Source organism: Corvus hawaiiensis, chromosome 23, assembly GCF_020740725.1.
Source record: "Corvus hawaiiensis isolate bCorHaw1 chromosome 23, bCorHaw1.pri.cur, whole genome shotgun sequence".
Classification (NCBI taxonomy): domain Eukaryota; kingdom Metazoa; phylum Chordata; class Aves; order Passeriformes; family Corvidae; genus Corvus; species Corvus hawaiiensis.
In genome coordinates, this window is record NC_063235.1 from 66,516 (window position 1) to 90,240 (window position 23,725).

Below are 23,725 nucleotides of genomic sequence, written 5' to 3' on the forward strand. Positions count from 1 at the left end.
AGCGGGGCGGGGGGACGCTCTATCCCGCCATCCCCACCCCACCCCACCCCCCCCCCCCCCCCGACCGCGCGTCTCTATGGCCCGGGCCCGCCGCCTCGCGCTCCCCCCGCCCGGTCACGCGGCACCGCGCGCGCCCAGGCACAATGGCGGGAAATGGGGGGGAGGGGGGGCGCAGGGCATGCCGGGACGGCGGAGGACCGGAGTGTTGGGGGAGCAGCGGCCTCGCTCGGCTAGAAGTGGGAGAGCTCTTAAAGGGCCAGGCGGCCCCGCGGCGGTTTTAAGGCAAAAAATGGCAAATTCGAGGCCCGGCTGCGGGCTCAGCCCAACCTCATTCTGTCGCGCCACGACATTTTAGCTCCCCCCGTCCCCAGTCCAGCACTCCAGGGTGTGGAGAACCCAGAGGACATCGCAGTCCTCTGGGACCCCCACCCAGGTCAAGTGGGCTACCTGGCTGTTGGGTGGGCATACAGCGAGCAGGGAACCCAGAGTCACCCCCCTTCCCGGCCAAGAGACAGGAACAGCTCCAGCAGGGACCTGACAGGATCTGCTGTACGCCTGGATTGGGGAAGGGGATGCCCAAAAGGTCCCCACTGCCCTTCAGCCAAGGGGCTACCTGAAGGAGCAAGTCAGAGGGGAATGGAGGAAAGGTGGCTGGATATGGAAGGAGGTGGATCCCTGATCCAAAACCACAGAATCCCAGACTGGTTTGGGTTGGAAGAGACCTGAGAGCTCATCTTGCCGTGGGCAGGCACACCTTCCACTAGACCAGGTTCTTCCAAGCCCTGTCCAACCTGGCCTTGAACAATTTCAGGGATGGGGCAGCCACAGCTTCTCTGGGCACCCTATGCCAGGGCCTCACCACCCTCACAGGGAAGAATTCTTTCCCATCGTCCCATCTGATACCCTGCCCTCTGGCAGTAGGAAGCCATTCTTCCTCCCTGTCCTGTCCCTCCAGGCCCTTGTCCAAAGTCCCTCTCCAGCTCTCTTGGAGCCCCTTTAGGCATTGGAAGGGCCTCTGAGGTCTCCCTGGAGCCTTCTCTTCTCCAGGCTGAGCATGGGACCTGGCTCCCACAGCTGTTTCCACCTCCACCCCAAGCCAGGAAACACTTCCCAGAGGCCAAGGTCAGAGCAGCAGCAACCACCCCTCACAAACAGGTTCTGGGATCCCTGCTGTCCCCAAGGTGATGGAGACACCGCCTTTCACCTCTCCATGAAAAATCCATTGGAGCTTAATTCTGTTTTTCCTTTTAATGCAAAAAAATAGCCAAACACATCTTCCTGCCCTCCCCCCACCCTCCCCAGGTGTGTTTCCTTTGCCGTTGCTCTGCTTAATATTTCCAGCCAAGCAGCTCCCACCCTCCCAGCCCTCCCAAACCTCTGCAGCTCTAAAGCCACCCGGTGCTTCCCCCCTTCCATTTTCCCAGTGTGGCAAAGCCCAAATGGATCTCCAACCACCGAAAAAAAAGAGGGAAAGAGAGAAAACAGCGGGGTGCACAGTATTTCACCAACGTGCCAGTTCAAATCCTGCCAAGAGATTATAGGAAGAAAGAAGAAAAAATAATACAAAAATAAAACCACCAAACAAGTAGCGACAAGCATGGAGCAGCCTCAGCACACAGTGTAAACAGAAGCTGTCCCGATCCGAAATCCGGCTCTCCCGGAAAGCAACAGCACAACATGCTTTGTACACCCCGAAAGGTCCCTGCGGCGCTGAGCAGCCAAGGGGGAGGGTCTGGGTTTGAGCTTGAGTTGATTATAGTTTGCCTTATACAAAAGGCTGAAGTGATCTCGGAGTCTTCAAGCGGCATTTGCAGCACCGAGCCTTGCCAGGCAGGGAAAGGGATGGGGGAAAAGTGCCGTGGGAAGAGGTGGGATTGGGATAGAGGGACCCTGAGAGAAGGTCCCAGGGCTTTGCAGCTGGGAAATCTGGACAAGGGAAGGGAGAGAGCAAACAAATACAAAAAAATAGATATATAAAAACAATTTGTGTGGAGGAGGAGAACACGCACAGTAAATTCATTGTACTGTCAGTCCCCCCCAAAGTAAGAATAAAAAATCCCATTTGAGGTGACAGTGAAGGGTCTGACAGAATTCCCTTCCCTGGGGAAAATAAAAATACAAATGAGGTACCTGTTCCACCCCAAATCCATCACCCTTCTCACAGCCACATCCACACTCAAGCCACCAGTTATTGTCTCTCAAATAAAGCCTCCGGGCCAGGGCAGCCCCAGAGCAGAAGCACCAAGGCGTGGCTAGTTCCTCCTGGTTGGGTTGTCCAGCAGAGATTCAGTCTCTCCTTGACCCTGCCACACGTGGTACTATTCAGTGCTCCACAGAGACGGAGCCTTTTCCACGTCTCACGTGTTTCTCCAGCTTTGTTTTAAAAATCAAAATTGTACACATATATATATATATATATATATATGAAATATACAGTACGATGAAAATATCCATGGTAACAAATGGGGTGGCTGGAAAAGATGCTTAACAAAAAAGCCTGAAATAAAACAAATTCCCAACTCTTCCCCTAACTGATGCTTGCCTTCCCCACTAGTCTTCCAAGACCACAATCTCCACATTATGGACCTGGTGCTGATGGTCTTCCACATCTCCCACCACTTTCTCCTCAGTCCTCAGCTCTGTCTCCAGGATCACAGCTTTGCCGTCTGACTCGTCTGTGTCTACCTCAGGATCCGGCGCCGGGTCGATCTCTATGATGGTCTGCCCATCGTCCGAGGTGCCTTCCACAGCTTGGATGGTGGAAGTAATGCCAGACTCCATGGCCACCAGTTCCACAGGGTTGACCACGGCCGCCACGTTGGCCAGGGCCCCGCTGTCCTGCATGGCTGCTGAGCTCAGCAGTGCCAGGCTGGAGGATGGGTGCAGGGTGACCGTGTCCGAGGAGCTGGTCTTGGAGGATGAAACCACGGTGGCATATCGGAAGAGCTGGGAGCCAGATGGCAAGGTATGAACAGTCACCGGGCTGGAGCCTTGGCTGAGGGTTGCCACCGGGATGTTGCCCACAGAGAACTGTTGTCCAACAGGCGCAATGGCGATGGGGGAGATGACAGTGAACTGAGGCTGCTGGATGGGGGTGGAGGGGCTGAGGATGGTGGCAGAGGCTGGACGCTGCAGACGGGGTCTCTTGGGGGGCTTGGGAGCACTCACGGGCATCAGCACCACATTCTGGATGGTTTGGGACTTGGCCTTCTGGTCCCTGGCAAGTTTCTTCTGCTCTTCCAGCTGCCGCTCCAGGTCTGCAAAGGGAATGGTGGAGCAACACGTCACGCCAGGGTAAGTAGGAGCTCCTGGGGCTCCAGAACCAACCATCACTCCCAGGTTTGTGACAGGAGGTCACCCAACCACCCAGTGAGCCTGATCTTGGCTTCTCCCTTGAGATCAAATGGCACTGAAGGAAAAGGGTAGGTTCTCCTGCCACCCACATAGACCTGGTCAATGTTCTGGCTGCCAGCGCCTGGGTAAGACACAGGTAACATTCCGTACCTGTTGGCTACTCCTACTGACGAGGAGATGGACATTCCTGCTCCCCAAACTAAACCCACCCGCAAGGGAGTGTGGACAACCCCACCTCCACCCCCCACCCTGGCAGTTAGAATTGCTTCCTGAGCTTGGCTGGGTCACCTCCCCAGGAGCCAAGCACCTGCACTAGGGACAGCAGCAGGATGCCGGGGTCAGCGAAACATCCCCCTCAACCCTTGTCAGTGGTGGGAACACTGGGAGCCAGAAGTAGCACAGTAACCACATTTATTCAGGGCAGTAGGGGACTAGGACATCTCAGATAACAACAGATCCTACAGGACATAGCGAGGAGGGAGACACATTCACTGAGCAGCTCTGGGGATCCCAGGTCAGTCAGTGGCTTCAGCTCAGGGGAAGCTGAGCAGGACACCCAATAGCTCCGCAAGACAAGCAGGTAGCCCCGATAGCCAAGACAAGCAGAAGCTCAGCACCCCATACTCGGACAGGCTTATTAGCTCAGGTACAGCATGACACTGTCCACGGCTCGGGTGACTATGGCCCAGCACTGAGCTGGCAGGTCCTATTCCTGATCCCGAGGGAATTGGACTCGAGCCCGCAGCACCCCGACTGCAGCAAAGGGCACGGACTTTGGGCTGTCCAACGCCCCAAGCAACTGCTCTCTGTGAGGCAGGGGAGAGACAAAATTCCACTCAAGCCCTAGGACAGGAAGGGATTGGGATGCACTTGTTCTGGGGTAGCCTGTAGTGAACACTAACCCTCATTCATTGGGGTTGTGTGGAAGGAAAGTCACGTCCATTCCCAAGAGTAGCAGCAGGATGTGAACCCTTATTAGGCACTTTACCTGCCAATGTGTAAAGAAACTGCTCCTCTCCTTGCTCTGTCTGGTTTTTCCTGTTGTCCAGTACCTTCTTGACTGTGTCCATTAAGCCAAATGTATGGGCAACGTTGTTCAGGACTGCAGCATCTCCAAGGAAAGGGCACAGGGATGTTAAGACTTGGGCACTCAAAAGATGCTCCTGTTACACCAAAAATTTTCTACTGCTTTTTCAAACTCTCTCTGTTCTTTCACAAGGGCTAGCTAACAAGGGGAAGCCCAACTCCCTCATCCTTCTGACATCCCAGGATTAAAAAATCCCATTCACATGATAAAGCAAATTGAACAGAGCTGTGTCACTCAAGCAGCTCCAAATTGCTGCAAATGACAGTGTAATTTGCAATCACAGAGATACAAATGAGCTCTCCACCCACAAATCATCACCCCATGCTGCTGACAGTGTCATTAACATGCCAAGCTCCGCTGAAAACTGTGCAAAATGTCTATTATAATCCACTGACTTCAACCACTCGCAGTTCCCAAAGAACTACCACCTACCAGACACAAAGACCCGCCAGCCCAAAGTTAAATTAGAAATTTTTTTTTAAAAGATCCTGGGTAAAATGAAGTTTGTGGCTACATGGATGTTCTCTCAGGAAGAGCATCGACAAGAGGTGTTCACAGGGGCATGTGCCGAACCGGATTAGGGAGCTGATCCAAGTTAAAAATAACCCTAAAAAGGGGAGGGGAGTTATTTTTAACCCAGATTGCTTCCCTCATCTGGTTCAGCCCCCAAAACAGGTTTTCTGGCACCAGTGAAAGCAGAACGAGAAGTGAGGGGGTAGGACCTGTTTAAGCCTGCAGTGTCACAGAGAAGTGTTTGAGTAACTCCAGTCCAAGTGACTCTGGGAGAGCTTCCATGAGGGCTGGGAGCTGCAGACAGTCATCTGATGGTCCCAGCAAGCTGCCAGGGTCACTTTGCTGAGGGAACAGGGTGGAACAGTGTGTCCTTGTGCTTTGAAGCAAGGGGACTTCACAGCTGGGCAGGCTGAGAACACACAGAGACTGTGCTCCCACAACTCAGCTAATGAGTGGGAACTCACTCCCTATCCTGACTCACCAGCTTTACATGGTGGGATGGACCCTTAGCACTTTTTGTTTTGCCTGCAGCTGCCCTTTTGAGGCTTCTTCCTCACAACCTACCTGTCATCTGGAAGGGAGACTGACCCAACCGCTGCTGCACACCTCTTAGGACTTCTTCTATCTCCTTCTGGATGTTGCACACCACCTCTTCCATCAGCCCCACATCAGCTATTCCTTTCCAGAACATCAGTGTGTCCTCTGACACAAAAGAGGAGGAAAAGAAGTCAACATGTACAAGCATTTGGCATTTTTCCCACAGGGCCACCTTAAACCTCTCAGACAAACGTATCTTTTCAAAGTGACTACCTTTGCAAGGTAGTTTGGCCACTGGGGTGGACAGGACACGTGAAAAAACTAACCAATCCCAAGCCAAGCAAAATGGACTTGGGGAGCAAATCAGGAACAGGTTTTCAAGCAAGTCCATGACTTCCAAGGCAACATTTCACATTTCTGCAAGGTGCAGAACTTAATATCATTATTTGAGGAAATTCTAGCTAAGCTTCCATACTGATACTACAAGGGAATGCAAGGCCAGAGAGACAGAACAGAGAGTCGACAGGGAACAAACATGACTCTGCTCCTTGTTGGTTCCAGCCTGGCTCCAGGCTGGCAGATGTGTTTCACATCCTTGGAATAAAATAGAAAAGCCCCTCACTGTAACCAGTAACATCTGATCTAGGGGATCATCCATCCGCCACGAGGCCACGGACAAAGTACTACAGTGGTAAGGAGCTCCACTGGCAGAAAGCCTCCATGCCTGGGAAATGCTGGGATAGCCAAGGGGCTGGGGGACAGTTTTGTCATTGCCCAAATTTTACTTGTTTTGAAGATTTAGGTTTCCAAAATGTAACAGGGGAGGAGAGGGGAAAAAACCACCCAACAAGCAGCCTGAGCTTACCTGAGATCTCATCTGTGTCCTTTTTCATGCCTTCCTCAGTGGCCATGGTGACAGCAGCTGTCAGAGCCGAGTTCCACTCGATCCCCTCCTCCATACTCTCCTCCGACAGCGCGATCTGGGTGATGCTCCCTGCCAGAGAGCCCCCATCAGCTCCCTCTGCCAGCCCTGAATCCCTGCTTTGCTTCCCAACCCCTGAGTCCTCCCCAGGCTCTCTTTCACTCTTTGCGTCAGGTTTGTGCTTGGATCCTTTCAACCAAAACAGTTAAAAGCAAATATTGCTGCTTCTCAATTGGAACTGTGAAGAACTCTGGGGCTTCTGGAGGGAAAACCATGTGCCTTGCACAGTGGAGTCCCGGTTCAAGGGAGCAGAAAGGGATCAGAATAAAGAAGGGAACAAATAAGGCTCAGCCCAGCCACCCTTCTCGCCTTGCATCATTCACAGGCAGCTCTGCACCCCTAATCCCTCAGGAAATTGTGCCAGGGTCCAAGCTGGTTTATAGAAGGGAAATGGATCTGACTCGATCCTAAGTTTCTGGATCAAATTTGGGACTAAACCAATGTGCAGCCACTCTAAGTTGGCTATGGTGCTTTCCAAGAGATTCTCCTTAGCCTATGGACAACTCTGCCATGTCACTCACCCAGGGGCTCAGAGAAATACAACCCACCCAGCTTAACAGTGTGGTACAGTTGGGAATAGTCTTCTCCCTTAACCTCAGCAAAGAGATCTGTTTCTGCTCTGCAGCATAGGATCACTGAGAACTTGCAGTTCGAACAACAACCAAATCATGTCCAGCCACCACATTCTGCACATGGATGTTCTGAAGGAGGACAGCATCTCTAAATTCACTCCTAAGTATGAGCCTAAGTCATGCCTTTATAACAGACTCCCAACTGGAAAATATATCAGAAAATGCTGTGCGAGCTCTAACAGGTGTTTGCTCACGTGATGATCCCAGAGCAAGGATCCCTGCAAGGCTCTCAATCCCACTCCTGGCTACCAACGCTGCCTCTCTGGAAAGCAGCTGCTTGATGCCAGCAGTTTTCCAGCCTTCCCAGTCCTGCAGAGCAGAGCTCCCTGACGGATGCTGCCAAGACTTCTCCAAACAGACATGAGAAGCATTTTCCTTCCCAGAAACCAGAGCAATCTCCTGGTGGGACTGCCCTGCTGTGCCCAGGGAGAAGGTGTAAAGTGTGTGTGGGAGGGACAGGAGCATCAGAGGGAAGTTCCCATGGCATTGGTAACTGCTTTCCTACCGTCAGCTGAGGTTGGAGTCTGCACCACGGTCTGCTGCCCTGGCACTGGTGCTCTGGCGCTGCTGATCAGGAGATCAAACTTGGTGCTTCGACAGGTGTTGGTGCAAACTTTGTCATGTTGATAGAAGTCAATCTGCCCTGAATCCATCATCTTCCTGTGCAGGGAGTAGGGACAGAATCAGGCTCAGCTCAAATCTCAGCCTGAAGACAAAAGGCAGTATTCCACCTGGGAATGCTATGGCCATGGGAAGGAAAGAGAAAGGGAGATCCCAGGGCCACTCTGCACACAAAAAATCTCCTGCAAGGCTTTCAAATGGCAAATACAAGCCAGCCCCAGCTTCACATACAGGGCTTCAGTCCTGTTCCACCCCAGGTTCCCCAGGCAAGGCCACTTCTGTCCAGGATGAGGGATCCTGACCCTCACATCATGGGGCCGGGATCTCTGCAGGCTGCTGGCCAGGTACTGTGGGCCTCCAAGAGGCCTCCTGGGGACTGCAAAGCAGACAAAACACCTGCTGGGGGTCCTGCAGCTACAGGGGTGGAGCCCTGAAGCTGGACAGGGTCAAATACCTTAGCATGATTCCTCCAAGGCGAATGGCTCTCTTCCAATCCTTCAGGGTAGACTTCCCAGCCAGGTGAACAAAATGCTTCGGGCTGATCAGCTGGTCATTGAACTGGCAATGAGACAAGTAAAGGCTCAGCAAACAGGGTAACATCGCTTGGGAGGATTGGGACATCCAACACAGCTCATCTGAGCCCCCACTTCCACCCAGAGAGAGGAGTTGCTTCTCAGATCCCTCCCAGCTTTGATCCCCTGGACACAGCAACGCTCACAGCTCCAGGAAGGACGTCTGTAGGAATGATCTGCCAGCCACAGGCATTCACAGCCCTAACCAAGAACAGCCTTAACCAAGAACAGCCCTGAAGGCTTTATATGAACCAAATCATCTCCTATGAACATGTACAGTCATCTTGGAGATCATTACAGGAGGTTTCTGTTACATCCAATGGCCCAGCAGCATCCAGCTGACACAGGTATTCCCTTGGGCATCCATTCTGCCCTGCTCCAGTGACTCGAGTAGTTCCTGTTGAGGGGCAGGAGCACAAGGGGCTTGGCTGTCACATTGCCATGCTCTCAGGTGGGAAAAGGTAACACCAAGATTTCCCTTCTCAGTGCAACCTGCTTGCCAAGGAAGTGACAGGAGTGGAGTACCAGGACACCGAGGAAAAGGGAGGAGGCAAAGCTCTGCCAGATCTCAACACACATCTCCTGCCTGCCTTCAGTCCCTCCTCAAAGGCCAATACAGCTGAAATATGAAGTGGGTGATAGATATCCTTCCCTCCTTAACCCACTCTTTCTATGCTTCTCCCCATCAAAAAACAAGTTTAGCACCAACAATCCAAGGACTCGGTTAGGATGAAACACAAAAACTAAGGAATTCCTGTGGAGGCCAACCAGCGCACCTGGAGAGCAGAGGAGAAATCCACTGGGAGTTTCTCCCTTACCTTCACACACTTGACATTAATTCCTGGACAGACAAACTTCTTCCAGAGGAGGATGGCTTTGCTCTCCCCACAGGTGATGGGATAGGCGATCTCGATTTCCTCACTCGTTTCGAGGGTGCTGGGGTCTGAGGGAGGAACGACTCAAAATGAAACTTTCCACCCAAGAGGCTCCAATCCCACAAGGCAGGAGCTGGAAGCTCACAGGCTGTGAGACCTGCACTTGGGAAACCAAAAAAAAGGCCAGATCCCAGTTCAGGATCAGTCCTCTCTTTGTCTTCTCAGAGTTAGTTCAGATTAACTCTTAACAGCAACTGGGATCTGCTTTTTGGTATAACAATGCTCCAAATAAAGTTCATTTATAAGGAAACGTGAAATCAGAAATCCAACACATCTGTAAGAGGGTAGGTGTCAATGAGAACAATCTTAGTGGCAACAAAATGGTTTAAAGTTTGAAGCACAGATATCTCTCCAATTCTTGCAGCTCTGGTACCTCTTTAGCAGTGATACCAGATATTTACTGATAATATATTCTCTTCACGTGCAGAGTTTCTGCTAAGCCTGCCAAAAGACCCATACCCACACAGGAAGCAGAACTCTAGTCAAGATCTAGTGACAGCACCCGGTGACAGGAGCCTTTTCCCACACACTGCTCAGGATGGCAGGGAGCACTGGGAGCCAGCCTGCTTGGTTCTTCTGAACATCCAGTCCAAACCATCGGACTGTTGGTTCAGCAAAGACCCCGCAACCAGAGCCTGATGCTTCAGCCACCACATCTTCATCACTATCATTCCTGCTGCCAGTGTCTGCACACATGACTAGGGTGACATCCCGGCTCCCCTGCACCCTGTGGGAGCCCTTACCATTCATTGCAGGAGAGCCAGGATCTCACTTCCAGGACTTTGAGACCAAGCAGTAACAGCAGACTCTTACTCCAGAGTATGCCCAGCCCCTGCACCCACATCCATGCCTGGGAATCAGCATCTGCAGGGGCAGAGCCAGAAGGAAGCCCAGCGGACTGGAGACACCAGCCCTGCATAGGAGGGGATTCATCCATGCCAAGTGGGAACTCACCGATCCCTTCTTCCAGCTTGTGGATGGTGTGGGTTTCAACGGCCACCACAGCGGCGCTGGCCTCAGAGCCCTCTTGGTAAATCCTGTGGTGAAAGTGGCCATCCATAAACAAACTGTATAAATCATGGGAGATTAGGATTCACAGCACAGGGTTAAAAATTCAGTTAATTTCTTTTTGCCTGTCCTCAAGGGACATGAATTTTGTCTGATACAGCTTCAATCACCAGGAATTTTTTGGCACGTACAAAACACGAATAATCCCAAGGCCTGACACATGCAGAAGCATTCCCAGTGCTGTCATCCCACCCTCCACACTGCCAGCGCCACTGAGGCGGCTCTGCAGGCTTCCCTGTGCCTTCTCCTCTGCTTTCTGTCACCCTCAACAGCAGGAAGCAGAGCCCAGTGTCCCAGGATTTCCCTTCCAGTCCTGTGTGACACTGCAGCACAGATGACCACAAAGGGAAGTTGCTGTCAGGCCCACAGCCACCCTGCCCTGCAAATATTAGCAAACTAGAGCCAGTTTTTTTCCATCCTGATTGATCCAGAGTGCAGATGAGACCACTCTCTGCAGCAGCTGCCAGGGAGCCACAAAATTCCCTCCACATCCCAGCCTCACTTTTAGAAGAGGATTATTTTAGGGGAGAGCTGGCACAGAGGCACATAAAGGTCTGAACACGCAGACCACTGCGTTCAGCAGCTGCAGTGTGGCAAAACCCAACCCTGGGACTGGAGAAGGAAGAGAGAGACTGGGACAGCACTGCTTCCACGATCCAGGAGCACTGCACCAACACAGCCTCGCAGGACAATTTCAGCCCTCGGAGGCCCCGTGACAGCCACACACACTAAAGCTTTAATTTGTTGCATTTTCTCTCTCCCTTGCATGGCACAAAACTGACGCAGACCTGGAAAACACAGTGACGCTCTGTCCCCGGACCATGAAAACCCACAGGGCTCCCCCCCATCCCACTTCGCACCTCCCAGTTACACCAGTACAATCCTACTCACCCTTGCTGCACCGGCTGGAGCTGCAAGATCACTTGGGTTTTGGTATCCTCCGGGTTCTCCCCTTCATTCCTGTCACTTGGTACAACCACCACATCACCCACAGGGACGCTCACCTCGGCATTCGCCATCTCTCACATGAACCCGGCGAGGTTTTCTCCTCCCTGTGGATCACGAGAGCTGGGAACAGATCCCAGAGGCAGATCCCCCCAGTGTCATCCCACTCATAACTTCCCGAGCCAGCAGCTCTCTCCAGCTCTGAACCCCCCAACCTGGCACCAGGGAACAAACCCACATGGTGGGTTTTGGCAAGAGTGCGTTTCCAACACAGAGCTTCTCCCGCTGGCCCTGGCCGGCAGTGCTTCCAGCCGTCCCTGGGATGCTCTGGTCCACCCCTGGGATGCTCTGATCCCTCACTACCAGGAACATGCCTGTGGGTAATCCTTCCCAGTAGAAGCTGGCGTCAAGGTGTGGTGCCACCACAGGAGGACCTGACACGGGGTCCCGGAGCAGCTGCACTCCCAGAGGATGTGTCTATGGTTGTGCAGGAGGCACAAAGGTGGTTTTGTTTCAGTGTGGGGCTGGAGTTCATGCCTGCAAGCCTGGGGTCTACAAGCTGCTGGGAAAGCCAGTGTCAGAATCGTGGAATGGTTTGGGTGAGAAGGAACCTGAAAGCTCATCTCATCTCACCCCCTGCCATGGGCAGGGACACCTTTCACTCGACTAGGTTGCTTCAAGCCCCATCCAGCCTGGCCTTGGACACTTCCAGGGATCCAGGGGCAGCCACAGCTTCTCTGGGCAACCTGTGCCAGGGCCTCATCACCCTCACAGGGAAGAATTTCTTCTCAATATCCCTTCTAAATGTCAGAGACTTCAAGTCAGGATCTCCTGGCGGGTGACGGGGGGCTCGGTGTCCCATGGCTGGGATGCATCACGACAAACCTGGAGAGCCACCGGCACAGGGGCCACGCGCCCACCCGGCTCCAGGCGTGGGACCCCCGCGGGTCCCCGCACCTCATCCCGCTCCGGGGGACAGACAGGCCCACTCGAGACTCCCCGAAAGACGGTTGGGCTTCCCCAGATGGCCATCGAGGGGGGGGTCAATAGGACACGGACAAACCGCGGCGGCGATCGCGCCGAGGCCTTAAGTGGGGGGGTGTGGGGGGGGAGGGCTACACAGGGGAACCCCGCGGTGGCTCCGGGCTGCGGTTCGGGGGCCGCCGCCTCACCCGCGCTGGGGTCGAGGGGTCACGTGAGAGGGGACCCGCGGGGCCACCCCGCGGCGCGCGCGGCGGTGAAGGGGCGTGGCCTGCCCGGGGGAGGGGGCGTGGCCTCCCCCCCCCCCGGCGCTGGGCCCCCCCCCCAGTACCCCCCCCCCAGCAGCGCGCGCGCGACGTCCGCCCTCGCGGCAGCGGCGGCGGCACGTACGGCGGCGACCCCTCCCTCCCCTCACGGCGGGGCCGGGCCCCCTCCCGCCCCGCCCCGCCCTGTCGCGCCGCATGGCCCCTCCCGGCCCCCGTAGAGCGGCGCCGGCTGGGCCTTACCGTCGGCGAGCGGCCGAGACCGGGGGCTGTGGGACGGGGGAACGGGGGGATGGGGGGGGGGCCGGGCCGGGCAGCAGCAGCGCATGCGCAGTGCCCGCCGCGGCCTCGGCCGCCAGCACTTCCGGCCGCCGCCTGCCTTAAAGGCGCCGACCGGTGAAGCGCGTGATGCTGTGCTGCCCCCTGGTGGCCGCGGGCAGTATCGCCCTCGTGGCGTCCCCCGCCAGCCCAGGACACGAGTTGCCGGCGGGGGTGTCACGGCGGGGTTCGCTCCCCCCTGGTCCCGGCAGCGAGCCGTGGAACGCGGTACCGGGCATCTCCCGCCCCGCCCCAAGCCAGCCCCGGCGGGACCACCGGGACCTCCCACGGCCGGCCCGCCTCACCCCCGCCGCGCGGGCCGGTCGACTGACAACGAGGCGGACCAATGGTGACGCGGGGGCGACAGCCAATGGGCGCGGCAGGGTGGAGGGGGGCGCGGCAGGGTGGAGGGGGGCGGGGCCGGGGCGACAGCGCGGCGGGGCCGCGGCGGGGCCGGGGCGGCGGCGGCGGGAGGAGGATGCGGGCGGGCGGCGGGGCAGCCCCGGTGGCGCTGGCGCTGGCGCTGGTTCGCCGCTGCCTCCTGCTCGGCCCGCTGGGGCTGCGCCCGACCGGCGCACAGGACGGTGAGTGCCGATTGCGGAGCACCGGCGGCGGGACATCCCACACCGGGACGCGGCACCGGGAGCCCCGCTCCCACCGGTACCCCCGGAGCTTCCGCTTCGCTCGCCGGGATGGGGACCGTAACTTGGTGCGGGATGGGGACTGGGAAGGAGGACCGGACGGGCTCGCCTCTGGCCCGGGACGGTCCGGGACGGGCTCTTCGCTGTGTCTGGACCGGGATCCGACCAAGATGGGCTCCCGGGAACGGTTCCCCGCTGTGTCCAGACCGGACCACACTGGGACAGGGTCGTCCTAGTTCGCCTGCCCCGGTTGCTTTCCGGAAGGGGGTCCCTGCTATCCCTGTCTCCCGGTACTGACCTGGGACAGGGTCCCTGCCATCCCTTTGTTCCGGTACCGGTCCGAAACGGGATCCCCGCCATCCCTCTGTCCCAGTACCGGACTGGACGGGGTCGCCGCCGTCCGTCTGTCCTGTTACTGGTCCGGGACGGGGTCCCCGCTATCCCTCTGCTCCCGTACCGGACGGGACGAGCTCCCTGCTGCCTCCACCACCCCAGCATCACGCCGGTCCTGCACCCGCCTATTTTCCCCGCGGCCCCCCAGGCTCTCTCTGTGCCTGCCCCCCGTGGCAACTACCCCGGAGGTCCCGAGAGTCCTGCGTTCGGCTCCATCCCGCCTGCAGGCCTTTCCCGGGGAACCCCTAATCCCCGGGTTAAGGGGATCACTGGAGTTTACATGCAGAGCCGGGAGAGCCGGGCACTGGGCTCCGTCCCGGGAATGCTGCGGAGGATTTGTAGCCGCGAGGTCCAGAACAACCCCGAGGGAATGTTCACCCAAACGTCATCCAAAAGTTCGTGTTTCCCGGTGTCACTCGTCCGCAACTCATCCAATAGCGAGGAGACAACGACGGGTCATCCAAAGCATTATTCTCCGCGAGGGGAAACTGAGGCACGGGGCCAGGGCGGGATCACTGGAGACAGAATCCCGCTACGTTCCCCAAGTGTGATTTGGGGCACATCATGCAGCAGGTTTCCACTGGATCCTAAACCCACTGGTGGATGCGGGGGAGCTTTCCCGGAGCCGTCAGCATGACGGAGGCAAGAGTGTGCCGGGCTTTTCTCGGACCATCGCCCTGTTGTGTCTTTCTTGCATCCTGTGAGAAAACAAACAAATCCCTGGCAGGAATGACCCCAGCGGGGCCCAGCCGTGAGTTCACCCTCACCCACCGGAAATCCAGTTTTCACAGTTTTTGGGAGAGGAATGACGTTTCCGCGGCTGGGACTAAGTCCCCCGTGGCTCTCTCTTGGCTATTCCTGGCCCCTCGGTAGCATCTTTGGAGCCAAATTCCCAGGAGTGCCTGCAGCTCTCAGCTTATCTCTGGCATTCCCTCCCGGCACGCGCTGGTCACACTCAGGATGTTTCTAACAAAGACTTCCTTTCCTTGGATGGGTTTTTCCCAGAATGGGTCCCCGCAGCTCCTCTACACCACCAGTGTGGATATGGAGCTGGGGGGATCCATCCAAGAGCCCCATTTGGGCTCATGTGTCCAGCTGTCCTGGCCATAGAGAGTTTTCCATGCAGATCCCAATGGCTTCTACTTTCTGGGCTAGAAACTCCCCCCACACACCCCAAATTTCTCTCCCCTAGCAGAGCAGCCCTTCTGGGAGCTATTGTCCTGGCAGCCCTGGGGTCCCCACTGCCCCCCCCCCCAGCCCCCACTCTCGGAGGGCCTGATCCTTCCCGGCTTTGCTTTGTCAGCAGACACTGCCCAGAAAGGGGAAAAGTTGGTGATTTCGCCCAGTCCCATAGGATAAATCTCCCCCCAGTTTGGCTGGCAGCCCTTTCCGCAGGCTGAGGAGGAGGGGGCTCTGTGGGGGGGCTGGCATCTTTCACCTCCAGCCCCTGCTTTTTTATCCCTGCAGGATTTTCCCTTGCTGGCGCTTTGTGTCGTCTCCCAGCGACAGCGAGGGAAGCCAAGGCTGGGCAAATCTGTGCCCACCATCCCTTTTCTTTCTGGCTGTGCCAGGATGATGCTTGGCAGGAGCAACAGCTTTTGGGGCATGTGGGGAAGAGGTGTGGGGCACTGGACCCCCACAAACCCCCAGCCCATACAGTGGGGCTGAGTGGTGCTTTCCCCTCTTTCCCTGCACCCCAGCCCTGCCCAGAAATTCCGGCCAGATGTCAACGCCGGACGCTTTCAGCTTATTTCCAGGATATTCCCTCATGCCCAGAGGCAGTGAGCCCGGAGAAAAGCCCCTTTTGTGGTGGGTCTGGCATCACCCTGGGAAGAAGGCGGTGGGGATGCTGCAGCTGCCCAAGGTTATCCTCAAGGTCAAGGCTCCAGTCAAGGGGTCCCAGGGGCTGCCCAGTGCTGTACAGCCCTCCCTGAATCCTTTTCTATCCCCCCAAATTGGGGTTCTCCTGGACTGGGGCATGTAGAGGAGCTGGAAGGTAGAGGGGATGGCTCTGGGGGAAGCTATGGCAGCTTCATCCCTGGATCCCCCTGCGGACAGTTCCCAGTGCTGGGAGCATCCAGAAAAACCACTAGAAAATGATGCTTTGGACGAGGAAAACACTTGAAGAGGCTGCAGGTGCCCAGGGGTTGTTCTGGGGGCCTCACCAAGAGGGGAGACAGAGGCAGGGAACAGCCTGTCTGAGCCCCCTCCCTGGTGTCTCTGCAGGAAATGGCTGCGGCCACACGCTGCTGACACCCCACAGTGGCACCCTGAGCTCCAAGAACTACCCGGGCACATATCCCAACCACACCGTGTGCTGCTGGCAGCTCCAAGCCCCCCCAGGCACCTCCCTGCTCCTGGCATTCGGGGATGTGGATCTGGAATCCTCGGAGCACTGTGCCCACAGCTCCTTGCTGCTCGCTGACCCCCAGACTGGCACTGCCTACGGTAAGGGGGGTCCCAGGGGAACTGAGGCAGGAGTGATAACAATGCTGTGGATAGGGAGGATATCAGGAAAATCTGGGGTTTTAGCTGATTTCGTAATGGGGAGGGAGAATATCTAAGGAGGGGTGTAACCAGGTAGGGCAGTATCCAAGGAAGGGGGTATTTGAGGAGGGGGCACCCAAGAACGGGAATATCAGAGGATGGGGGGTACCCAATATCTGAGGAGTGGGTTATCCAGAGAAGAGAAATATCCAAGGATGGGGGTACCTGAGGAGTGAGGGTACCCAAATAGAGGGGATGATATTCAAGGAGGGGGATATCCAAGGAGAGTAATATTTGCGAATGGGGATATCTGAGGAGGCAGGTACCCAAAGAGATGATTATTGCCAGCCTTGGAGGGGAACTGCCCAGTTGGGACCAGATGCAGCCACTGAATAATTAATTCGTCGGCCCAGCCGCTGCCCAAACACGTCCAGGATTTTCCCAGACAGATTTAATCATCTTGGAGGGATTTGGCAGCACTGGGAGCATGACGAGTGCTGAGGAAAACGTCTTGGGGGTGGGGGGAGTGATGGGGTGGGATGGAAGAGCAGCCCTGGTGAGGGACAGGGGCTGGACAGGAGATGCAGTGGGAAATGCAGGATGGAAAGGAGCCAGCTTGGATCCATGGGACTGGGAGTTCTCCCTGTTCTTCAGGGCTTTCACCCTTTCTGGGCTGGTCCCCAGAGGGCTGACAGCATGCGAGGTCCCTGGTCCCCATCCCCTCTGCTGTGGCCTCAGGGACATATTTGTTCCCAAAGCTAAGAGATCTCCTGGCCCCAGGCTGAGACAAAGCAATGCAGGAAAGGGGGGACCCCCCGAGATGATGCTCTTGGGGGGCTGGGGAAGGTGGCTGGGCACCCGCAGCCCCTTTGGGTGCCACCAGGGCTATGCCAGCATGACACAGAGCTTGGGTTCCACTCCCTCTCTCGCGGCTGACGCCGGCCCTTGAGAAGTCCCAGATGTTTTTCAGGAAGCGGCTGGAGCAGGCGGAGGCTGTGGGCTCCTTCCTGCTGACTCAGACCCGGTGTCTGGCCCCTGGCCTGATTCTACTGGGACGTGGCAGGGTCCCCATGGGGGTGGCAGCCTCCGGGGCTCAGCTGAGGGGTTCCCAGCTCCCAGGGTATCACTGAGATCCATACAGATGTGGCACCACTGACCCAGGGCAGCACTGGCATCTGGCAACTGGTGGAAGGGAAATCTGCTTGTGTGTCATCTGCATCTCATCTGCATATCATGCAGACCTCAGTTCTATCACATATGTGACATCTCTGCGTGCACGTGTGTTCCACGTCCCCTGGGATCGACCTCCCGGTTCAATATGATCTAGGCAGGGTGAGGGTGTGGGTCAGGGTAGGGAAACTGAGGCACAGGGGGAGGTGTCACCTGCTGCCCCATGAGGACACAGGGACACAGTTCCCTGTCCCCAGGACAACAATGGCATTTGCTCAAAGCATTTCTGGGTGCCCAGAGGCCCCAGTGATGGGCATGATACAGAGCAATGTGGGGGACAGGGGGTGATGGCAGTCCAGGGATTGGGGCCACCTTCTGTCCCCCTTAGGGAGCAGAGATGTCCCTAAGGAACCTGCCTGCCTGCTAAGCTGAAGTTTTAATCAGGGAGATGGAGATTGCAAATTAATGTGGATTAAACGGGGGGGGGGGGGGGGGGGGGGCGGGCGGGGGATGGTTTAGGAGGCAGCTTCAGCAGCACCTGTGAAAGAGCACATGGGGAGGAGACAAGGACACAGCTCCCATTTTGGAGTCCCATGGGGTGATGCCATGTGTACCAGTCCTTGCAGTGGGGGATGCAGTGGCAGGTGCCCGATGAGGGCGATGCGGCTACCCTGGGGCTGGGACCAGCCTGGGCATAGGATCACCCTAAGTGTGGGACCATCCTGGAACATGGGACCGCCCTCAGGATGAGACCAGCCTGGCATGGGGCCACACTGCATGGGACCACCCTTCAGCACCTTGGTGCTGGGATTACCTTGGGGATGGGCCACCCTGGATGTGGGACAACTCTGGGACCACCACCCTGAGCACAGCCCAAATGCCTGAGCCCCCCTGGCCCTGGCAAGGGCTGAGCCAGGAGAGGGTCCAGGTCCCAAATCTCTCCATGGTGCCATCCCTGCTGGCAGGGCCCTACTGCAGGAACTCCGTCCCTTCTGCCCCACTCCTGGTGACAAACTCCAGCACTGTGACCGTCCTGTTCAACAGCACCAGCCACCGCTCGGGACGAGGGCTTCTCCTGTCCTATGCCACCACGCAGCACCCAGGTACAGGGGGTAGCATCCCCTGAGACACAGAGACACCCCTGGGACGTATCCTGTCCCATGCAGGGGGGTGAAGGGAGCTCCTTGCTGACCTCGGGATGGGCTCCCATTTCCCTAAGCTCCCTGAACATCCATGTTCTCCCTGGCTGGGGGCAAACATGGGAGACTCCCAGGCCATCCAGCCAGCTGGGACCCCTTCTAGAACCCTGAGCCCCCAAGTCAGGTGGCACCCCAATATCAGGCAGAGCCACAGGCACCCTAGATTGTGCCATGGGGCCAATGGCTGCAGGGACCAAGGGGCCATCCCTCCCTGCCCCTCCAGACATGGGGACTTGAAGGGCAAAACCCAAATGAGGAGCAGGACTAAATTCGGAAGGGGAATGGGGTGCCCTGGGGCAGAAGTGGGTATGTGCTGTGGGGCAGGTGGGGGTCCCTCACCCTGGGGTGTCCCTGCCTTGCAGACCTGGTTTCCTGCCTGGTTCGAGGCACCCACTACACCCAGGAGCATGTCAGGTGAGTGGTCGGAGGTGGGGAATGGTCCCATTTTGGTGTCCCCTGCCCCAGGGGTCCCCATCAGCCCCGGTTTCATCCCCATCCCTCTCCTGAGGTAGAGGTCTGGTGGGATGGGGAGCAGAGCGGGTGTGCAGAGGGGGTTTGGATGGGAGGGAGCCCTGACCCAGCCCTTACCATGTGTTTCAGTGTGTACTGCCCTGCAGGCTGCAAGGACATCCATGGGGACATCTGGGGCAACCCAAGCCAGGGCTACCGGGATGTAAGTGTGGGCACCATGGTGCACCCTCCGGGGACAGTCCCCACAGCACATGTGGCCACTGCTTGTCACCCCCAGCAACCCAGAGGTGATGGGTGTGGCCTTGGGGTGCCCCACGGGATGCTCAGGCCTGCCGTGGGGTGCTGCCCTTACCCCCTGCTCCCCGCAGACATCGGTGCTGTGCAAGGCAGCCGTGCATGCCGGGGTGATTGCGGACGAGCTGGGCGGGCAGGTCACCCTGTCCCGGGAGAAGGGGATCACGCTCTATGAGGCAGCCTTTGCCAATGGGCTCCACTCCAAAAGGTGGGTGAGGAGTGGCTGGGGCTGCACCCCACACACAGCTGCGGGACCCATGCACGCTAACACTGGGAAACTGACACCCCTCCATTTCAGAGACCCCAGGGTTTGTTCACCCCCCGTCTGATGCTCCCCCTGCTTTCCTCCACACAGGGGATCTCTTTCTGAGAAGCGACTTGTATTCCACAAAGGTATTTTTTTCCCATCTGCCCTAAAATTAAGGCACAGTTTTGGCTGTCAGACCTGGTGCCACCCCCATGTGCCCAGTTGGGGTTTCCGGGTTCCCAGTGTGCTGTCTCCTGTCCCCAGCCTGTGATGATGTGCTGGAGGTGGTCGCCTTCAATGCCTCATCCTGGTGGCACGAGATGGATGCACTGGGCCAGGACCGAGCCTGGGTGGCCGAACGGGCAGCACTCAGCACCACCGGCCACTCCTGGGCAGCCGAACCCGGCGCCGGGGCCGCCTGGCTGGAGCTGGACCTGGGCACCCGAAGGAATGTCACAGGTGAGAGTTGGCCATCAGATGGGGACAACAGCTGCCTGTGTCCCCATTCACGCTGACCACTGTCCTCCTGCTGTGCCAGCCTCACTCGTCCCCACAAAACTGCCCAGGGCAGTTGCACCCCCATAACTCCCAGGACTCTCTGGAGTTCACTGTGCCATGGTTTTACTGGTGCAAACTGAGATGCACACCAGCCCCCCTGGCTGCTCCTGTCCCCCTTTTGTCCCTTTGCCCCCTCATCTGCAGCCATTTCTGGGATGAACAAGTTAATATTATGCTCTTGCATCTGGTGCCAGTGAGCATCTTTTGTCTGGCCAGAGCCTGCCGAAAGCAGGGGCTTTGTGCACCAGCGGCTGGCGACCGCGGCGAGGAAAATGGGGACATTGTCCAGCCGGAGGCTGGAGGAGGGAGGAATGCAGGGCTGGCAGCCGGGGCTGGAGGTTATCTGTTCCTGGGGGCAGACCAGGGCATCCCACACTGGAATCTGCCACCCAAACCCCCTCCCAGGATCAGAAGGACCCCCCGTTTGCCAGGTGACATGTCCTGCCCTCCTAGTCCTTTCCCAGCTGAGTCTTGAGTATCCCAGAGATGGGGGTTATTCTAGCTGGGAGTGGAGGGCAGTGGGGTAGAGGGCGGCCCTTCCCCAGCCCCGCAACCTCTGACTAACAGCCGGGACCCCCCCTCCTGCCTTCACAGGAATCATCACAAAGGGCTCCTCCGAGCAGCACGACTACTACGTGACGTCCTACCACGTCTCCTCCAGCCGCGATGGGAAGAACTGGAGACCCTACAGAGGCAGCAGTGGCCAGGAGGACAAGGTGTGCATGGGGGGACATCATGGGGCTGAGACCCCCTTCCCATGGATGTTTGGCCATCGGCTCCTCTTCACCCTCTCCGGCAGGTGTTTGAAGGAAACGCCGACAGCCAAGGGGAGGTCTCCAATGCCTTTATCCCCCCAATCGTTGCCCGCTATGTCCGCGTCACACCGCAGAGCTGGCACCAGCGCGTGGCCCTGAAGGTGGCCCTGGTGGGCTGCCAGCTGGCACGGGTCCGTGCGCCCCGTCCCTACGGTGAGACCCTCCACAGGAGCTCGCACCTCCGTGTCTGAAACGTCGTCCTGGGGCCTCCACCTCCCTGTGCACCCAGTGGTGGTCCCACAGTCACAGTCCCCACTCTGCCCCGCAGTGCCCAGTGTCCCCAAGGAGGTCCTTGAACCCACCAGCCACCCAGCCAGCCGCACCCCCATCCCTGGCATCGCCCTGGACCCGGAGAAGGCAGGTGGGTGCCATGGGGGGCTGTCCTTGGGGTGCAGCATTGTCTGGTGGTACTCCAGGTGCCAGTGGGGCTTCATCCCCCTGTGGGAACACATTGATTTTCCTGCTGTAGTGGCCCCAGGTGGGCTCCTGGCATTCATGGGTGCAAAGGGGTGGGATGGGGGCCCAGGGGGAGCTGACACTGCCCTCCCTCCCCAGGTTCCACACTGCTGGTGGTGCTTCTCATTGGCGGCTTTGTGCTCCTCTGCTCCTGCCTCCTGCTCCTGGCTTTCATCTGCCACAGGAAGAGGTTCGTCCTGCCTTGACCCCTGCTTTGCCCTGGGGGACTCAGTATCACCTCCCCAAATTTTGGCAGCTTCATCCAGCTGCTCACTGGGTCCCAAGGGGTGCAGTCCCCCATGCAGTGGGTGTGAGGAGATGGGTGGTGGTGGGCACGGGGAAGCTGGGACCTCTTGCCCCATCTTGCCTCTCCCTTTGGCAGGAAGTCAACAGCGGAGCTGAACTGCGGCATCACAAAAGGTAAAAGGGTGCACAACCCCTCCCAAAAATCGGTGCCATGGGGTGCAGCTGGTTTAACTGGTGCTGCTGCCAAGCCTGGACCTGTTCCACCCCCCAGGGGCACCTGCATGTCCAGGTGACAGCCTGTGACAACCGAGGGTTTCCTCTCCCTGCCCAGGGTACCCCAAGCTGGAGTCAAGCCAGGTCTGCTCCCTGCAGAGCCTGCCAGCCCCTAGCCTGTCTTCCTTCCCCACGCCAGGGGACCTGAGCCGGACCCAGTCACCAGGTAACAGGGGCATCAGGGCATGAACTTGTCCCTCAGCCCAGAGCCAGAGCTGAGTCTCCTCCATTGCACCCTCGGGGATGCCCTGGGGTGCCCATTTTCCCCTCCCCATTCTGATCTGATCCCTCCTGCATCATGGTCCTCCTGCAACAGGGAGGCCCTGATTAATTATACCCCCCCCTTTAATTATTATAATTAATTATTATAATTGATTGTAATAACGCCACACATTATTTAGTAGTAGTAGTCCACCTCTATCACAGCTATTGGCACTGGAGGGTGGCTGGGGACAGCAGGAGCCCCTCTCTGGTGTGGCAGAGGAATGTGGGGTCTCCGTGTGTGGGTGCCCTGCCCTGGGTGGGTTTTGGCATTTCCCATCCCTGGAAGTCCAAACATGCTAACGTTTTCAACCCACCCCACCCACCTCTGCCACAGCACCATGAGCCCCCCTGACACGGCGGCTTCCCTGTTTCAGAGTACGCTGAGCCAGACCTGGTGCAGGTGAGCCCCAGCAGCCAGACGGGTCCCTCCACCTTCAAGCCACTCCTGGAAGAGGGCTACACTCTGCCGCTGGTCCTGAGCCACTATGACGTCCCGGGAAAGCACCATGAGTACGCAGAGCCGCTGCCGCCAGAGCCTGAGTATGCCACGCCATTCAGTGAGCCGGAGCCTGCCGGGATGCACCGCAGCAGCTGCGGCATCGCAGGGCCCCCTGGGTGCCCCCCGGTGCGGTACCAGACCCCTGCCCCGCGGCCCGGGGAGCTGCCAGCTGGGGTGGAGCAGACTGGCAGCCCCTGCTCCGAGGGGTCCCGTGGGTGGCCTAAGCACTGTCCCCTCGCACACGTGTACCATGAAGCCTTGTGAGGAGGGGAGCACAGCGGCACGATATGAGGCGATTGGGGGGGGGAGGGGGAGGGGGGGCACGTGTAAAGGAGGACTTTCCCCGTGCTAGCAGGGGGCTTTTTAAAAAGTAATCCTATGTAAATATATGTAATACATAGAGAAAGATAGATGTGGAGCGCTGTGCCCCGCACCGCCTGCTGGCCCAGCATGCGATCATCCGCGCGGCTTGGGGTGTCACACTCATTGTCCCACCTTTCCTGCCGTTCGTGGTGTCATAGGGTCTGCCCCCCACCAACCACAGGGGACACTTTCGTAGAGCTACACCACGAAAATCAGCGGAGCTACAACCTCTCTCTAACGCGCAGACGCCAACGCCACCGCCCCCCTCACTACTCGTTATCTACTGTTCACGGACGCTGGGGTGCCGGAACAAGCGGTTACCGGCGGCCCTCCCTTACAAAAATTGTGCTTCCGAAATCTCTTGATGTCGATTCCGCGGAGGTGGCGTGGAGCCCCCCCGTGCCACACACGGCAGAAGCCCTTTTTGAAATATTCCTCCTACCCCATCCAAAATGGGGAAGCGCCAGTGCACCGTCAGGTCACGGCGAGGGACGCCACAGACACCAAACATCATGTTTGTGTGTCTATTCCTTTATCCTTC

General features: G+C 57.6%; 2 protein-coding genes, 1 long non-coding RNA gene and 1 other non-coding gene across 10 annotated transcripts; 2 read left to right on the plus strand and 2 right to left on the minus strand.

Moving 5' to 3' along the window:
• Positions 1 to 1,492: 1,492 nt before the first annotated feature.
• On the minus strand, positions 1,493 to 12,836 carry GMEB1 (glucocorticoid modulatory element binding protein 1). Of its 2 annotated transcripts, XM_048326958.1 has the most exons (10): positions 12,734 to 12,836; positions 11,193 to 11,353; positions 10,188 to 10,270; positions 9,117 to 9,241; positions 8,181 to 8,284; positions 7,611 to 7,765; positions 6,357 to 6,485; positions 5,519 to 5,656; positions 4,343 to 4,465; positions 1,493 to 3,257 (listed from the first exon to the last, which is right to left on the minus strand). In XM_048326958.1, the coding sequence occupies exons 2-10, from the start codon at positions 11,318 to 11,320 to the stop codon at positions 2,551 to 2,553; spliced, it is 1,692 nt and encodes a 563-aa protein (XP_048182915.1). In that variant the 5' UTR covers positions 11,321 to 11,353; positions 12,734 to 12,836; the 3' UTR covers positions 1,493 to 2,550. The 2 variants fall into 2 exon arrangements, with proteins under 2 accessions (XP_048182915.1, XP_048182917.1); XM_048326960.1 differs by lacking the exons at positions 11,193 to 11,353; positions 12,734 to 12,836 and adding an exon at positions 9,977 to 10,097 and having other exon boundaries at positions 10,188 to 10,271.
• LOC125337351 lies at positions 3,252 to 9,483 on the plus strand. Its single transcript, XR_007208025.1, has 2 exons — positions 3,252 to 3,294; positions 5,486 to 9,483. It is a non-coding gene; the product is annotated as an uncharacterized LOC125337351 (long non-coding RNA).
• Positions 12,837 to 12,849: 13 nt separating the features above from the next.
• Positions 12,850 to 23,227, plus strand: LOC125337347 (discoidin, CUB and LCCL domain-containing protein 1-like). 6 transcript variants are annotated; one of them, XM_048326952.1, is made up of 15 exons: positions 12,852 to 13,157; positions 16,069 to 16,290; positions 18,465 to 18,602; positions 19,061 to 19,112; positions 19,299 to 19,371; positions 19,538 to 19,671; positions 19,819 to 19,856; positions 19,975 to 20,169; positions 20,863 to 20,984; positions 21,068 to 21,236; positions 21,352 to 21,444; positions 21,639 to 21,729; positions 21,922 to 21,959; positions 22,117 to 22,224; positions 22,697 to 23,227. In XM_048326952.1, the coding sequence occupies exons 1-15, from the start codon at positions 12,899 to 12,901 to the stop codon at positions 23,083 to 23,085; spliced, it is 2,121 nt and encodes a 706-aa protein (XP_048182909.1). In that variant the 5' UTR covers positions 12,852 to 12,898; the 3' UTR covers positions 23,086 to 23,227. The 6 variants fall into 6 exon arrangements, with proteins under 6 accessions (XP_048182910.1, XP_048182914.1, XP_048182911.1 ...); XM_048326956.1 differs by lacking the exon at positions 12,852 to 13,157 and adding an exon at positions 15,849 to 15,978; XM_048326953.1 differs by lacking the exon at positions 18,465 to 18,602 and having other exon boundaries at positions 12,850 to 13,157.
• Positions 23,228 to 23,481: 254 nt separating this feature from the next.
• LOC125337559 lies at positions 23,482 to 23,610 on the minus strand. Its single transcript, XR_007208092.1, has one exon. It is a non-coding gene; the product is annotated as a U11 spliceosomal RNA (small nuclear RNA).
• Positions 23,611 to 23,725: the final 115 nt, after the last annotated feature.

Bases quoted from the DNA above. Each gene is read 5' to 3' on its own strand.
- GMEB1 (XM_048326958.1), bottom strand. From the start codon at position 11,320: ATGGCGAATGCCGAGGTGAGCGTCCCTGTGGGTGATGTGGTGGTTGTA. The intron at 8,285-9,116 runs GTAAGGGAGAAA...TCTCATTGCCAG, and splicing joins TTAATGTCAAGTGTGTGAAG to TTCAATGACCAGCTGATCAG. The intron at 7,766-8,180 runs GTATTTGACCCT...CTCCCTGCACAG, and splicing joins CTTGGAGGAATCATGCTAAG to GAAGATGATGGATTCAGGGC.
- LOC125337347 (XM_048326952.1), top strand. From the start codon at position 12,899: ATGCTGTGCTGCCCCCTGGTGGCCGCGGGCAGTATCGCCCTCGTGGCG. The intron at 13,158-16,068 runs GTGACGCGGGGG...GTGTCTCTGCAG, and splicing joins GACAACGAGGCGGACCAATG to GAAATGGCTGCGGCCACACG. The intron at 21,237-21,351 runs GTGAGACCCTCC...TCTGCCCCGCAG, and splicing joins CCGTGCGCCCCGTCCCTACG to TGCCCAGTGTCCCCAAGGAG.